Genomic DNA, 16,263 nt, shown 5'->3' with positions numbered 1-16,263 from the left:
TACATGTGAACACTTAGAGGATAAATGTCAATTGATATGTCTTTTAACATTAATTTATAAAATTAAATTTTGAGGAGGGCTAATAACACACTCATTCAACTCAATGGGTTGATGTATTGGTGTAAGGTCTTATTGCATTCACACGAGTAAAAATGATCTAGCTAGAGAGTTTATGTTCAATTTCCACCGTATGTAAAAATTTTCTTAAGTTAGCAACAACCATACATTACTAGCCATATTAGTCTCTGAGTATGGGTGTTCACGGGTATATGTCACCCGTGAACCCAAATTAACCTAAACCAATCCAAACAATTTGGGTTGAGTCATTTATGTATTTAAATCAACATTGAATCAAACAGATCAAAATTGTTCATGTAAAGGTTTGATCACATGTTTAGATTTATAGATATCCGATCGAAACCGAATTGAACCGATCAAAATTTTTAGAATTGTTTGATTTGATTTTAAATACTATTAATATTGGGACTCTAAGGGTTGGAACACAATTCTTAATGCATTACTTGCAGGTACATTGTTATTTGTTTTAGCTTTTTGTTATATTTAGTTTTTCTGTCATGTTTATAATATCAATGGATCATATTTTGTTAATTTGTTTTAGCAAATCTGGTTTCAACAAATCTGATTGCAAGAAATTAATTTGTAGAAAATAGGTGTGATTCAAACTATTATAGTAAATCTTGTTGAAAAATATTTTATTTTAATTTGTATCAGTTTATTTTAGAATATTATGTTGATGGTATTAAATGAATCAATTTTACTACTTTCAGATATTTGATAATATTATATTAATTGTATTGGATATTTGGATGAATCATGATATAAAATAGTAATTCTAATAAAAAAATCAAATTTAAAAGGATAATTCCTTGGTCCGAATCGAACCAAACCGTTCATGAATGAGTTGGATTGAGTTTCAAAAAGAAAAATTATGAAAATCGAACTGAATCAAACCGATCAAATTTGATTAAGTTGGGTCTTGAATTTGACCAAAATCGACTCGAACCGGACCGCGAACACCTCTATCTCTGATCCAATGGGATGGGAAACACCCGTGGTGATAGAGGACTGTCCAAGGAGAAAAATTTTGGCTTATGGATGGACCAATCACTAGAGCAATGAGTAAGAAATTTCAAGAAGAATTCAATGAGAGACTTAATTCTTTCATGGAGGAAAGAGAAGAAGAAGGGAAATTCATTTATTTTAGTCAACTTTTAGAATAAGATTTATTTTCATTTTTAATTGTATTTTAGACCTATTTTTAGACTTTTAATGAGCTATGACCTCTTATTATTATTTGTAAGTCTTTAAATTATTAGATTAGTTATTCGGTCTTGGGCCTAAATTAAATTATTAGTAGGAGTTATAAATAGACTTCTTACACACTTTGTTGACAGGTTTTTTTATGAAATTTCATATTGGACACAATTAAGAGAGTGTCTCTCTTGATTCTTGTGTGAAACATAGGTTCTTATCAAAGAATTCTATTCTTTATGACGAATCATCTTCAACTTGTTAATCTTTCAAGATTGTAGCGTTGTTCTTTCCATTTCCTTTACTAATCTCACCTTTTTCTTTTGTATTTTTCTCAATTTCAGAGTGTCTCAAATAGGTTCCTCAATTTATTAATGCTAAAAATTGGATCCGCAAAGTAGGTTTTTTATTGAATATTTGAATGAATCATATGATATAAAATAGTAATTAAAAAAAAGGATCAAATTTGAATGGACAATTCATTGGTGTCGACTGAACCAAACCGTTCATGAATGGGTAGGGTTGGATTGAATTTCAAATTCTTTTTATGAAAACAAAAATCAAATTTGATTGTATTGTGCATTGAAGTTGACCAAAATCGACTCGAAGAGACCTACAAACACCCCTATCTCTGATCTAGTGGGATAAGAAACATCGTGATCTTTAACTTGGAACCAAACATACACTAATCCTAACACACATCTTATTATTGATTGAAATTTATTAAAAATTATAATGTAGGAAGATACAATCATTTAATAAGATGCGAGACCGATAATTTTTAATAATTTCCAACACATTTCAATCAATTAAAGAAAATATATTAAAAAAAGTGTGTCTAAGAGTACCACACAAATATTTCTCTTAATTTTTGTTAAGAGAAACAATATTATTGGTTAAAAATGATAACATTCGAAACAATTTACACCATTGTTACGTTACTTGTTAAGCTACTAAATTAGCAGTAAACTCTACATTTGATTTCAACCCAGAGTTTAAAGTAAATTAAATGTGTAAACGGAAAAGGCAAGGAGGGTTAAATGTGTGAGACAGCCCACGTGGAAGAGCAAGAAGGTCCAGAGCCGCAAATTTGATAACGGCCCAACCCAATCACAGAACGTACTAACAGAAGCCGATGTAAAAAGCTACAGCCTCAAGTTATTATAGTAATTTAAAAAGAAAAAAAAAAAAAAGAAATGTAGAACGTGGCATATTTCACAGTTATCAAGCATTTAACCTCACCTTCCCCCTATCCCCTATCACTATAAAACTTCACTAGCGTCAGTTACGTTTACTTACTGCTATTTTTCATAATCAATAATGGGTCAGGTTGAACTTCAACAACTCCTTCTTTGTTTCTCTTTTTCTTTTCCGCATTGTTAAATGTATATTGTTAGTGTTAATTAAGCACTCCTTTTGAATTGCAGAAGCAGACGAAGAAGAGTGATTATGGGCACAAGAAGAACAAGGAAAAGGACAAAGGAAAGAAGAAAGAGGAAACAACATCCTCAAATCCAACAACGTTAGTGTTAAAGGTGGACATGCATTGCGAAGGATGTGCTTCCAGAATCGTGAAATGCGTTTGCGGTTTCGAAGGTTTACATGCCAACTCTTAATTCTTAAACATAAAACATATATCTTTTTAAAATTTTAATATTGTTTATTTATTTATTTATTGTTTTGTTTTGATTTGATTTAACTGAAGCGTTGAAATTAAACATTCTTGTTGAAGGCGTGGAGAGTTTGAAGCCGGAGATTGAGACCGGGAAGTTGACCGTCACCGGAAACGTTGACCCCGCCAAACTGAGGGACAAGCTCGCTCGTAAGATGAAGAAGAATGTCGACATTGTCTCTTCCCTTCCCAACAAAGACAAGCCCAAAAACAACGACAAAAAATCTAAAGACAAAGAGGTTCTCTCTCTCTCTGTTATTATTTTTAGTTAAAGTGGTGTTTTTTTTTGTCTGATTTTTTTTCATGACAGGCTCCGGTGACGACGGCAGTACTGAAGGTGACGGCGCTTTGCCCATGCCAGGGTTGCAGCGATAGGGTTCGCAGGGCGGTGTTGAAGACAAAAGGTGTCTTTCATAATTTTTTTTATATTTGTTTTCAGATTTTTGTTTGGTGTTTTTTTATTGACGTGTGTTGAATTGGTACTGTGGCGTAGGGGTTAAAGACGTGGGTATAGATAGAGAGAAGGGGATGGTGATGGTGAAGGGAACGATGGATGTAACAGCTTTGGCAAAGAAGTTGAAGGAGAAGTTTAAGAGGAATGTTGAGGTGGTACCTCCCAAGAAGGAGAAAGAGAAGGGGAAGGAAAAGGAAAGTGATGAGAAAGGGGAGAATGGCTCTGCCAAGAAGAAGAAAAAGGGTGACAATGGCCATGGCGGCGGCAAAGGAAACACTGATAAGGATAATGAGAGTGGTGGTGATAATTGCCAGGGGAAAATGGACCAGAACATTGTCAGCTATATGGTACCTGCATATGGTTATGGTTATGGTTATGGTGAATACTCTAATAACTACATGGGGCAATATCATCCTGTGTCGCAGATGTTCAGCGACGAAAATCCCTATGCTTGTCACATTATGTGAGGCTTTGAGTTTATGATGATTTGACGATACTCGGCAATAGAGGATTTGATTTGGTTCTACCTTGTGGTACAATAGAGAATAGTGTATTTAGTTTTTTCTTTCAGTTAGTTAAAAAGACAATCTTTTTTATTTTTATTTTCTAGGTGTGGAAAAGCCTATAGAAAATTTTTCAGTTAATAGGAAGGTCTTCAATATATGATTAACCAATGATGTTCATGTTATAGACTTTGTTATTGTTAGTATATGATGCAAATGTAAATGTTGAAATGGAAGAATACTTAAAGAACCAATTAGCTTGGTTTAGCTTATTTTATCACTCTTGATAATTTTATGATTGGGGATTTGGGGTTGGGACGGAATGAAAATAAGAATGCCGCACCATTTTAAAGACCTTATGAGGTGTCAATATTGTGAGGAAGAGGTAGTTGTGTCTGTCCTTTCTAGCTACCTGTATAATTTGTCCTACTCACAGGCCAAGTGCCATTTCCTAGGTGCCAGGTTTGTTAGTGAAGTTTGAACCTACCACGAGTAATTGAGGATGTTGAACACTCAGTGGGGTCACTCTACTGCTCTTTTCCACCCATGCTACCAATTTGGCTCCTTCCTAGTTTACTGTGTACGGTTATGCTATATTGCTCTCCCTTTCCCCTGCTGAATTAGGTGAATGCTTGATTGTAATTGAAATTATTATAGTGCGTTTTAATGTAATTTAATAAATAAAAGTAAAATAAAATTAAAAGTTAAGGGTTATGATTCTCTTACAAAAATATATTTTTTACCTGATTTTCCAAATATGTACTAATGCAATTGGGTAGCTGGGGTTGGATAATTTTAACTTGAACTATATTGCAATTTCATTGAGGCAATGAGAACCACTTTAAAGCATCGAGAAATTGGGTTATAGTACCGCCGCTCAGTTGTTCCTCGGCATTGTTTGCCTACATATAAAACAGACACAGCAGTGCAACATAAACAGACCGTGGCACCATAAAATCATAGGTGTTTTATGCAAAATAATCAACCAATTACATTGGAAGTTCTTCTTCGCTTCATGATTTTAAAACCCATTTCTAGATACACAAAATTATCCAACAATCTTATATTGTATCTGCTTTATATTGGAACTTTATATTAATATTAATGTGAGGAAAAATCGTAGTCCAATTTTCATAGCACAGTGGTTATAATATGCTTTGTATTGGAACTTTGTTTACTTTCTTAAGCAATGGTTTAATCTCTTTACTTATTTAGAAACCTTCATTGAAGTTGAATATGTTCAGCATATATATAATGTAAATTGGCTTAAAGGGAATGGGTTGCGTTATCCTAAAGAACAATAATATACAAATATTTTATTTTTTTAATCTGATCAACATTTCTCATCTTTCTTTTCCTCTATCTTTATCTTTTTATCATTTATGACATAAAAAAACTATCATAATTATATTTTTTTTATCTCTTTCTGAGTGTCCATTAAACTTTTTTTTTTCCTCTAAAAAAAGGAAATGTGATGATGCGATAATTTATTGACCCAGTAGAGCTGAAAAAGGATAGAGAATAAAGGGTCTGTCACCATGTGGCAACTAGTGTCATTATGCAATCCCATGTTGGTTTCATAATTCCATGGTAGCATATGTCCCCTTCAAACGCACATTACAACACCACAAAAATGAAAGTCTATTAATTTTTTTTTCCTGTTATGAACCTACTAAAGACATGCAATATGCCACTTTTTTTTTCAAGTTAATAATTGGAACTTTAACAATATGTCTCACCTCAAATTTATTCTTATATCAGCTTTAATTGTACAACTTTAATATAATAATCTGATTTTCATGTGTGAAAAAAAGTTACGTTAAGTATATAGAAAATGATTTATATAATACCATGTCTTAGTATTGCAGTTAGTAATAATACTTATATATGTGTTTCTTATTATTCTTTAAGTCTTTCTAAGTATCTAAGTATATATATTAATGAAAGTAGAATTAAAATCTTGAGATTTGAAACTTGATGCAAGTACAAACGATGTATTACCACCTCAGTAATAAACAAAAGCTTGTAGACCATAATTAAATATACCTATAAGCAGAGAAAAAGAAAAGGCCATATATATATAGAGAGAGAGGAAAGGGTCTGCTTCAATTTTGATATGTTTAGGCAAAAAATAATGAATAAACAGGATAAGAAAATAAATTTAATAACTTGACTCATTAAAAATGCTATAGAAAACATATATTGGTTTCATCAAGATTTAATCCTTCAAAGATGAACTTGAGAAAACTTGCCTACCTTTTCTTAGTGTAATGGAGGGAAGAAAGAGATACAACAACAACAGTGCGTTAGGGAAGAGAGTGCTTTGTTAGTTTCTATTTACAAGTGAGTTTGGTATTGAAAATTTGCAAGGAAAATAGCAATGTGCCCCAATTTATGATTCTTTTTGTAGAATTTGTATATATTTTCTTTATTGTGTGATTTTATAGAATAGAAACTCTATTTTTGTAACTTAATGTTGAATCCAACTCAGTTTTAGGTCAAAGAAGAGAAGGTAAAAGTTGTTGATGACTCGCTTAGCGAGGAAGATAGGCTCAGAGAGACCCATCCGCTTAGCGAGACATCCAGCTCGTTTAACGGATGGGAAACCCTAAAAAAAGATAAGTCAGAGATCTGCGCGCTCAACGCGCAGCCAGCCCGCCCAGCGAGGTCATTGTCTCTTCTCGCGCTCAGCATGCCCACTCTCCTAAGTGAAAATCCATCAACTCTAACTCAGTGAGACATGCTCGCTGAGCGAGCCTTCGAAAGCTGAGAAGTCCAAAAGCATTTAAAATACTGAGGTTGGTGGGAACTAAAAGAGACAACCGGTCTAGAGCAACAAGGAGAGCCTAGCTTCGTGAAAAAACAGAGAGATGTAGGGTTTAGAGGCTGGAGAAGACATTCTCCATCATCTTTTTCCAATTTCTTTCACCAAAAATAGTTTCTTTCTTGTATTTTGAAGCTTTTCTTGTAATGGAAGGCTAGAACCTCGTTGTTGGGAAGTAACTACTGAAACTCTTGATGTAATACTCTTATTATCTATTTAATGTTATTTCCTGGTGTTCTTTACTTTTATCTATGCTTATTTGACATGCTTGTGGCTTGATCACCCATTTGTATGTGTAGTTAGGCCTTTTAGTATTGGAAAATGCTTTAAAACCTTATAACTTGATAGAGCAAGCTAGAAATCTGTATGTCTAAGAATGGAGTGCAGTGATCTAGTTTATTTTACATTGTATGCTTAGTGCAACTCTGTTAGAATGAGTTTGTTAAGGAATCAAGAACGAAAGCTAAGAGAGTTAGGCTCATTCATCTGAGGAATCATGTTCTGAGTATTTTCTCAGTGTAAAAACACTAGGATAGCATTAAATAGAGAAAAACCTTTCATACGGCAAGAGATATTCATTAGGAACTCTCCAACGCTTTTAACTTGATAGTTGTCACACTTTATAACTTTAAATATTTTGTTTTTGCTTAAATAGTTCAATAGTGCAGAAACTCAATTCACACTCTATATTTATTTTATTTCAAGTCTTAAAAGTGTTTACATACTGAATATACATAGTCTAAGTGAAACAAATTCCTTGTGGATACGATACTTGATCTTATCGTTTTATATTACTTGTGTGAATTGGTGCACTTGCCAATCGAACATAACATGTTTCTCTCTCCCACAGAATCAAAGTGCAGATTTGACAAATGAAAAACTTGTCTGTGACAAAAGGGGAGTGGCTTCTCTCTCTCACAGAATCAGATCAGAATAGATAATGAGTGCAGTGTTTTCCCCTTTCCTATTCCTTACCGTAATTGTAACAGTCTCTTCAAGTCACTTCTATTCATAAGTTTATGAAGAATTAAGATAGGGTTATAGGGTTTTTAAAAAATTTCAAAAAAAAAAGAAAAGTTAAGATAGACTGTTTGAAATTTACTTTTTCAAGGGAAGAAAAGTCACACCTATCTACTCCATCAATTTTTTTTTTTTTTTATTGAATCCCTTCCACCATGTTAGTCTTGATATATGATACATGATACATCTTCTCAATAATCTTGCATTCAATTTATATCAATTTATAAATCAAATAGAATTTATGTTATTATAAGTTATAAAGATAATAAATTTTAGTGTAAGCAACTCAACTTGATATCTCTTCGGAATATTCACATATTACAAAATTTTTCCTAATTGTAATCCTAAAATCCCTACATACAATTTAAGACAATTAAACAATTATCAAAATTGAATATCAAAAATAAAAAAACAATGATCAAAACTACAATTTTTTTTCTAATTGTAATCCTAAAACCCCTACATACAATTTAAGATTAATTTGATTTTTTTTAATTTTTTATTCAATTTGATTCTCTAATCTTTAAACTAATTGAATTTAATCTTTTAGTTTTTTCTATTTAATTTGATTTATTAATTTTTAAACTGATTTATTTTTTTAAAAATATGTATTTTGTGATGATAATTTTAAATTATCATTTTTATGATTTAAACTTAAAAAATAAAATTAAATCAATTTAAAAAGTGAAAAATTCAAATTAAATAAAGAATTAAATTGAATGAATAAAAAACTTATTTAAGCTAGAATATACTCGTGGAACGTTTTATCTGCAACATTCTAAACTTTAGGTAACTCCCTCCGGGACACGTGGTCCGTGGAAGCCGACACTTCTATATATTCGAAACCTCACCTTCTTCCCACTCCAACCGAAGCCTGAAGAACCCTAAGCCCTCTCTTGCTCGGGATTTTACTCTCACGGTAGCACCAGACATAGAACTCTAGATCTCTTGTTTTCCTATCCAATGTTTGCATCTTCATTCCTCTGATTTTTCCCTTTTCCCCGTTGAATTTAATTATGTCTACTTTTTTTTTTTTCCCTTTTTCAATTTCTAAATTGGTAGTTGCTTGTTGCTATTCAGAGATTAGAGATTGAAGATGGTGTCTGACGCGAGCAAGAAGAAGGCTGCGCAGAAGAAGGCGGCGGCAGCGGCCAAGAGAGGAGGCAAAGCAGCAGCTGCTTCGTCGAAAACGACGTCGTCGGAGAAGGCCGCCGACAAGCTTGCCAACGGAATTGGGGAAATTCAGATATCCGATCGAACCTGCACCGGTGTCCTCTGCTCGCATCCTCTTTCCAGGGATATTAGGGTGAGAACCATGTTACTCTTATTACAGCTCAGCTGATGTAGAATGTTGAAGAAGGTTGAGCTGGAACAAAGAAACTGGTTTCCAAAGATTTGAATAATCTGTTTCCTGTCTTAATATTAAAGAAAACAAGTACACGCGCCTAAAGCGCTTACTTGTATAGGTGCCTTGATTCCCCTGAATTTGGCTCCATCTAATGTAGTGATAATATGTGTCTAAAATTATGCTGTTATTTGAACTTAGATTTAACATTATTTCTTTTTTTAAGGGTCTAGCTAAAAGTTTATTGCAAAGATTTTTCCCTTTTGTTTGGCCTATTAAAATTTGCCTTGATTTTTCAATTGAAAATATTCCGGCTTACTTTTGTCTGCATATAGTGCATTGTCCCCCCGGAAATAGGAAACTAGAAGAATAATCTATAAGTTCTATAAAAAGACATTTCAAGTATAGCAAGTCTTGCTTCTAGCTTATTGTTGCTTACATGGGAGCATAGCCAAGCAGTTGAGTCTGTAGCATTGGCATTCTACCATGTTGCCAACCTCACAAACTTGGTTCTCCTTCATGAATGTAACCAAATAGCAACCAATTGCGAATTCGTTGGATGAAGGTTGATGTTGTAATATTATGCAATGAAAAGGATATTTCTGCCTTATTAATTGTAGCTAATTGCTTACAGTGATCAGTGTTGTATTGACTTGTTTGTTTATGCCGTCATTACAGATAGAATCTCTGTCAGTTACTTTTCATGGACATGATTTGATAGTTGATTCCGAATTGGAGCTAAATTATGGAAGGTTTGTCATCCTTACATTACAATTTTGTTCTGCTTCTGGTTAGGATGCTCAAGTTTATAATTGTACTATTCTTTTGGTGATTATGCTTGCTTAGTTACTTTAAATTCCTTTCAGACGTTATGGCTTGCTTGGATTAAATGGTTGTGGGAAGTCTACCCTGCTTACGGCTATAGGTTGTCGAGAGCTACCTATTCCAGACCACATGGATATTTATCACCTTACCAGGGAAATTGAAGCCTCTGACATGTCTGCATTGGAGGCTGTCATAAGCTGTGATGAGGAAAGGTTGAGATTGGAGAAAGAAGCTGAAGCTTTGGCAGCGCAGGTGTGTTTAAGTAACATAGAATCTGCTTTTTTCTCACTCTTATGTTTTTGGATCATTGGCTCACTTGATTGGTTTTTGGTCCAGGATGATGGGGGTGGGGAAGCTCTTGAACGTATTTATGAACGATTGGAAGCCATTGATGCATCAACTGCAGAAAAGCGTGCTGCTGAAATTTTATTTGGTCTTGGTTTCAACAAGCAGATGCAAGCAAAGAAGACACGCGATTTCTCTGGTGGTTGGAGAATGAGGATTGCTTTAGCACGTGCTCTATTTATGAACCCTACCATCCTTTTACTTGATGAACCAACCAATCACCTTGGTATGCATTGATTTTCACGTGGCTGATGTGATGATTTTTTCTGCTGTCTCACTTGTTGTGATTTTAAATGGAAGGTCCTGTAGATTCTTTATCTATGATATAAATTATGTCTATCAAATATTAGCCATGAACTTGTTGAATCCTTTTAGTTTACCCAGTAGGTGGGTAGGCCTCTGCATATAGTTTTTAGAGCAACTTCTCTTTGGTGTCTGCTTTAGAAAAAGGATTAAAGGATTGCCATGGAAGGGTTGCTTCGAGATACAATAATATATTCCCAGCTGCTGTACATCAACATGGTTGATTTGTGAATGCCAGATCCAATCGTTTCATTCTTGTAAATGTTAATTGATCTTTCTTATTATATCTTGTTGAGAAATTGTCCACCCTGCATCCCGTCTCTGCATTATCATTTCATTTTATGGTGGTTGCATTTCTGCTAATGCAACTGATGCAATCTGAACTAAAGCTGTCATTGATGTTACTTTTATACTTTCAAATTAAATTTGATCTTTTTTGTGTGTCTATATGATATCTGCGACCGTGAGATGTTACATATGTCAGTGTGTTTCACCTTCGGTCCTGGAATTTATTCATAGTTTTTGAAAAATATATTTGCAGATTTGGAAGCTTGTGTGTGGCTCGAAGAGAATCTGAAGAAGTTTGAACGTATTCTGGTTGTGGTTTCACACTCACAGGATTTCCTTAATGGTGTCTGCACAAATATCATCCACATGCAAAACAAGAAGCTGAAACTCTTCACTGGTAATTATGATCAATATGTTCAGACACGTGCTGAACTGGAAGAGAACCAGATGAAGCAGTACAAATGGGAGCAGGAGCAAATTGCCTCGATGAAGGAATACATTGCCCGATTTGGTCATGGATCAGCAAAACTAGCCCGCCAAGCTCAGAGTAAAGAGAAAACTCTTGCAAAAATGGAGCGGGGTGGACTTGCAGAGAAGGTGGTAAGAGACAAAGTTTTGGTATTCCGCTTTGTTGATGTGGGAAAACTTCCCCCGCCTGTCCTCCAGTTTGTTGAGGTGACATTTGGGTACACTCCTGATAATCTGATCTACAAGAACCTTGACTTTGGGGTTGATTTAGACTCTAGGATTGCTCTGGTTGGACCCAATGGAGCTGGGAAGAGTACGTTACTGAAGCTAATGACTGGTGATTTGGAACCTCTAGATGGCATGGTTCGACGCCACAATCACCTTCGGATTGCACAATATCACCAGCACTTGGCTGAGAAGCTAGACTTGGAAATGTCTGCCCTCCAGTATATGATAAAAGAATACCCTGGAAACGAGGAGGAGAGGATGAGAGCAGCCATTGGGAAATTTGGACTGTCTGGCAAAGCGCAGGTCATGCCTATGAAGAATTTATCCGATGGGCAGAGGAGCCGTGTGATATTCGCATGGTTAGCTTATAGACAGCCTCACCTGCTACTTTTGGATGAGCCAACGAACCATTTGGATATAGAAACAATTGACTCATTGGCTGAGGCATTGAATGAATGGGATGGTGGCATGGTGCTTGTTAGCCATGATTTTAGGCTCATAAATCAGGTTGCCCATGAGATATGGGTGTGTGCTGATCAAGCTGTGACCAGATGGGAAGGTGACATTATGGATTTCAAGGAGCACCTAAGGTCAAAGGCGGGTTTATCTGACTGAAGAAGATAGTGGGACTGGGACACTCCAGCATATCACCATCTAAGGACTACGTTACGTACTGCTGCTTGAGTTGGATTTCTCCATGGTGATTTTTTTTATTTAAATGGCTCTGCAGAGTAATCGCTTTGGAAATCATGTCCTCCCCCGTTAGATTGCAGTAATTTGTATTTTTATCCTTTAGTTGCCGATCAGCATGATAAATAACAGGGGACCTTAGATGTAATACCTATCTGTATGTGAATGATATGTTGTACCTAGAGTATTATATTTACTGCACTAGTTTCCTCTGCCTCTCTTCCTCCTAGTAATTTTTTATCCTTCGCAAGTTCCCTTCATCTTTCCCGAGAAAATTATTAAGGCCCAGCTATTTTAGAGGTATACGCAAATCAGACTAGATCGGGTTTGATTATACTCGTTACTTCATCTGATCAAAATACTTCAGTTAGGTTGATGATAATAGTTAATTCTTCTGATGAAAAAAATACTGAAAATACTGAAGATTTTTTTAACTATAACGTAGTATATTTGAGTACAAGATGTACTCAAAATACTGAAGCATACCTGATTAGACTAAACGTCCCATACACCACTGTCTCCACAAAATTACAAACTTGAAACACCCCTCACTCTATACTATAGTATCCCATCCCCTGATGCTATCTATCAAATATTGCTTTCCCATTCATGAATTATGACAAGCCCAAAAATAGTTCGTAACTTTATGATATGACTTAACATAATCTTAGTCAAATATGATTAGACTCGTGCTCCCGCAAAACATATTTTCGACTTAGAAAAGTAGATCATCATTATAAAAACTAGCTGAGAGCTGTGTTGACCTCTTCATGTTGTCTACCATAACCATTCTTCTTGAGTATCTTCAAAGCCAACTTCACTTTATCCTCAGAATCCGTATTCTTATGGTTTTGAGAAATTATTACTTGGTACGGTAATACTATATCTATAATCTTCGATCAATCTTCACGTAATTGAGATTTTTAATTGACATTTTTTTTGAATAAAATTTGATTACTTATAATAGAGATTAATTAGGAATACATTATGTTATAATCCCATATTATATAATAATTTTTTCATGATTTTGCTAGCAAGGGTACAGAAAACACAAAGCAAGCAGTTGACCGTGTAAGGCTGTAAGTATCTGATTCATTCGGAGCTGCACCCCTTTGATAACATCACCAGGTTCTTGTATCAACGTCCACATCATGCAGTTACTTTTTTTTTTTGGGTACCTATATCATACAGTTACTTGATGTTTGCTTCTGATGTCTCAATGATTAATTCTTATATGTTGCGAAAGTGCCATGTTTCTACTATTCACCGGTGACTAATTAGTAAAAAAAGGATTTATAATAAATTCATAAACTAATTTTTTAAACGCAATTAAATATGTACAAGAGACGAAATAGGCATAAATGTCTTCATTTAAAGAAAAATTATACATAAATACTCAATATGTCAAGTGACACCTAATAAGAGAGAGATAAAAGTAAAAAAAAAAGTATAAATATTATAATTTGATACTAAAAGAGATAAAATAAATGTTTGCTAGGTGTTTAAAAAACATGAATGTTATCATCACTCATGATAATTATTTTTCATGCCTGGCCCGAAATTGAGTACTAGTGAGTGTTCTGCTTGCACAAACTTGAGTATTAGTGAGTATGTGAGTGTATATCTGCATTATTCATTTCATTGTACATCAACAGCTGGTATCATAGGGGCATTCCCAAATCGCAACTTTATGCATGAATTTAAATGCCAAGAAATTTTCATGGCATTAAAGTCAGTCGACAAGCAGTAGAATCATTGGTTGCAGCCATAATTTCATTATAAGTAAGGATGCCCCTAATTATCATAACACCTTTTATCTGGGTGGGGATAGAGGGGCCAAAAAGTGCATCTTAGCTGGTGGGATAAAGGAGACAAGTTGAAGACATTTTATGAAAAAAAAGGAGCAGTTTGAAATTTTCTTAACAGGCTTTGTTTATAATTTAGTACAAATTTGAGATAAAAAATCTTGTTTGAAAATTTTAATTATTGTTTTACTAAACATATTATTATTCCTTTTCAAAAAAACTAAACATATTATTGTTTATGATCGAAATTTACCTAGTGTTCATCCCAAACTAAAAACAAGAGAGTATAATCATCGTTGGAATCATGTAACAAGAATAATATTTTTACATGAGATAAAAAATGAAATGTTTGTGAATTTAATTGTGTAAAAATATGCAAACATGCTGACGTTGGTGTTTATTTGGCCGTGGAAAGGGGATTAATTAATACACTGGTTGCGATTAAGCATCTAAAATGGGTGTTCACTCTTTTTGGAGGAAATTAATATAGAAGACTATAACTAGTGCTGGTTTGTTTGTTTTTTCGTTTAAAAATTCGTTGAATGCCACTAAATCACGTTTAGGTGCTCAAGAAAGTGTGAATAGGGAGAAACAAACACACTGTATCGTTGAGTACAATGTCCACTTATGTTGGAGAGAGGATTGTACCTTTTCCAAACATATATACACAGTTCTTAGATCCTTGTCTTAATGTTGGTATAAATTTTGTTTAACAAAAATAAAATAATTACGTACTATAAATATTATAAGCCTGCGTCAATAAAACGATGCATTATACTAATATATATAGAAAATTCATATACAATATCCGTGCACCATATTAATTAGTATACACACATACGTACCTAGTTCCTACCATGTTTATATCTGATGATAAAGATAATATCAATGAAGACAAACTAAATGACTAGTAATTATTATTAGTAGTGGAATATTCTTATAGTGAATCGTGGATGAAATAAACCAGCAATAAGATACCAGTAAGTAAACTCCTTAAAACTAAGTCAACCCCCCCAAAAATGATGAAAAACATGTATTATGAGAGGAATCTCAAAGCTGGAACTTTTTATTAGCTCTTGGTGGAAGAATCAATTAGACAGTCAAAAATCAATTTGACTAAAGGTGTGTGCAGGAACGAAAGTTAATTATGTAAAAATTCCAGTAGACTACATTATTATTAATAGTTATTAAAATACCAAGGATTTTCTACAAGTTCCCTCTTGATGCCATTGGTGAGCAAGTAGTATCCTCTCAAGTTCACAAGGCCTGCAAGGAATGGTTACTGCACCCTCATGATCAAAGCCGTACTCTTCTTCTGCTTGCTCCAATAGCTTCAAAAACGTTGGGTTTGTTAAACAGCTTAGTGGCAGCACGAACCTCTTTTGTTCCTCTCCACCACCCTCTGCAATCACTGCGAAGTGTCCTTCCTTCACGTCCTCTGGCACATAGCTTGAGTTTGAAGAATCACACCCTTCTTTGTTTCTCCCTAGCAAGATCAGTCTCTTTTGGAGCTTCTCAACCACGAATTTGAACTTCACAATGCCACCTACTACGCTCTTCTTTTTGCTGCTGTTTCTGACACTACTGAAGTTGGCCATAATGACAAGTAGTGTTTGTTGTTTGATAATGTAATAATAACAATGAAAGTGTGTGTTGTGTTTGGTGATGGTTGTTTGAGTGTTTGAGGCAGTTATGATACTTATATATAGGTGTAGCCAAAGGGTGAGTGTAGATAAGATTATTTGGATGGTAGCAGCTTAAGATGAAGATTGGAAAAAAAAAAAAAAGGTGTAGAAATGTAGATAGAGATTATTGTTGGAGTGTTAAATTGGGGAAGAAGAGACATGGCATGTGGGTGCAGTGTTATACGACTTTTCATACCATGCAACGTCCCTTTTCGCTGGTCGTGTCGGATTCCAATTCCCTAGCTAATTATTATCCCATATAATTCCATTCCATTCCATTACTCTCTTTGGTAATATTGGTAACCCTTCTTTTCATTTCTATACACTATGGGTTAGTTTTTTTCTTTTTTCTTAACAATTATAAAAAGTGTCTTACTAAGATATTTGGTTAAGAAATTAAATTTTATTTATTAAAAATCATATGAGAACATATTTACAAATAATAATTTAACGTATTTTTTTCACATTTCACTAAAATATTTTTTTACTTTTAATTACTTTTTTTAATCTTGTGTCCGATGCTGATTATAGCATTT

The 16,263-nt window shown here is 34.2% G+C and overlaps 4 protein-coding genes across 5 annotated transcripts; 3 read left to right on the top strand and 1 right to left on the bottom strand.

Moving 5' to 3' along the window:
* Window positions 1-2,178: 2,178 nt before the first annotated feature.
* On the top strand, window positions 2,179-4,361 carry LOC100794794 (heavy metal-associated isoprenylated plant protein 3). Its single transcript, XM_041007180.1, has 2 exons — window positions 2,179-3,348; window positions 3,438-4,361. The coding sequence occupies exon 2, from the start codon at window positions 3,473-3,475 to the stop codon at window positions 3,863-3,865; it is 393 nt and encodes a 130-aa protein (XP_040863114.1). The 5' UTR covers window positions 2,179-3,348; window positions 3,438-3,472; the 3' UTR covers window positions 3,866-4,361.
* Window positions 2,593-3,319, top strand: LOC121172717 (heavy metal-associated isoprenylated plant protein 3). The gene is made up of 4 exons (XM_041007245.1): window positions 2,593-2,601; window positions 2,700-2,868; window positions 2,978-3,094; window positions 3,255-3,319. The coding sequence occupies exons 1-4, from the start codon at window positions 2,593-2,595 to the stop codon at window positions 3,317-3,319; spliced, it is 360 nt and encodes a 119-aa protein (XP_040863179.1).
* Window positions 4,362-8,550: 4,189 nt separating the features above from the next.
* LOC100785099 (ABC transporter family protein) lies at window positions 8,551-12,453 on the top strand. 2 transcript variants are annotated; one of them, NM_001360256.1, is made up of 6 exons: window positions 8,551-8,664; window positions 8,826-9,051; window positions 9,769-9,842; window positions 9,957-10,167; window positions 10,252-10,486; window positions 11,105-12,453. In NM_001360256.1, the coding sequence occupies exons 2-6, from the start codon at window positions 8,842-8,844 to the stop codon at window positions 12,160-12,162; spliced, it is 1,788 nt and encodes a 595-aa protein (NP_001347185.1). In that variant the 5' UTR covers window positions 8,551-8,664; window positions 8,826-8,841; the 3' UTR covers window positions 12,163-12,453. The 2 variants fall into 2 exon arrangements, with proteins under 2 accessions (NP_001347185.1, NP_001347184.1); NM_001360255.1 differs by having other exon boundaries at window positions 8,551-8,710; window positions 11,105-12,438.
* Window positions 12,454-14,978: 2,525 nt separating this feature from the next.
* LOC100794278 (auxin-responsive protein SAUR50) lies at window positions 14,979-16,002 on the bottom strand. Its single transcript, XM_003539382.5, has one exon. The coding sequence runs from the start codon at window positions 15,638-15,640 to the stop codon at window positions 15,230-15,232; it is 411 nt and encodes a 136-aa protein (XP_003539430.1). The 5' UTR covers window positions 15,641-16,002; the 3' UTR covers window positions 14,979-15,229.
* Between the last annotated feature and the right edge of the window lie 261 nt (window positions 16,003-16,263).

This window comes from Glycine max, chromosome 12 (assembly GCF_000004515.6).
Source record: "Glycine max cultivar Williams 82 chromosome 12, Glycine_max_v4.0, whole genome shotgun sequence".
Taxonomy (NCBI): Eukaryota; Viridiplantae; Streptophyta; class Magnoliopsida; order Fabales; family Fabaceae; genus Glycine; species Glycine max.
Note: the sequence above shows the minus strand (reverse complement) of the source record. Positions and strands in the feature narration are given on the sequence as shown.

Coding starts and splice junctions, on each gene's coding strand:
- LOC121172717 (XM_041007245.1), top strand. Junction 2,869..2,977: donor ATGCGTTTGCGGTTTCGAAG/GTTTACATGCCA, acceptor ATTTAACTGAAG/CGTTGAAATTAAACATTCTT. Junction 3,095..3,254: donor ACTGAGGGACAAGCTCGCTC/GTAAGATGAAGA, acceptor TTTTCATGACAG/GCTCCGGTGACGACGGCAGT.
- LOC100794794 (XM_041007180.1), top strand. CDS start 3,473: ATGGTGATGGTGAAGGGAACGATGGATGTAACAGCTTTGGCAAAGAAG.
- LOC100785099 (NM_001360256.1), top strand. CDS start 8,842: ATGGTGTCTGACGCGAGCAAGAAGAAGGCTGCGCAGAAGAAGGCGGCG. Junction 9,843..9,956: donor TTGGAGCTAAATTATGGAAG/GTTTGTCATCCT, acceptor AATTCCTTTCAG/ACGTTATGGCTTGCTTGGAT. Junction 10,487..11,104: donor TGAACCAACCAATCACCTTG/GTATGCATTGAT, acceptor ATATATTTGCAG/ATTTGGAAGCTTGTGTGTGG.
- LOC100794278 (XM_003539382.5), bottom strand. CDS start 15,640: ATGGCCAACTTCAGTAGTGTCAGAAACAGCAGCAAAAAGAAGAGCGTA.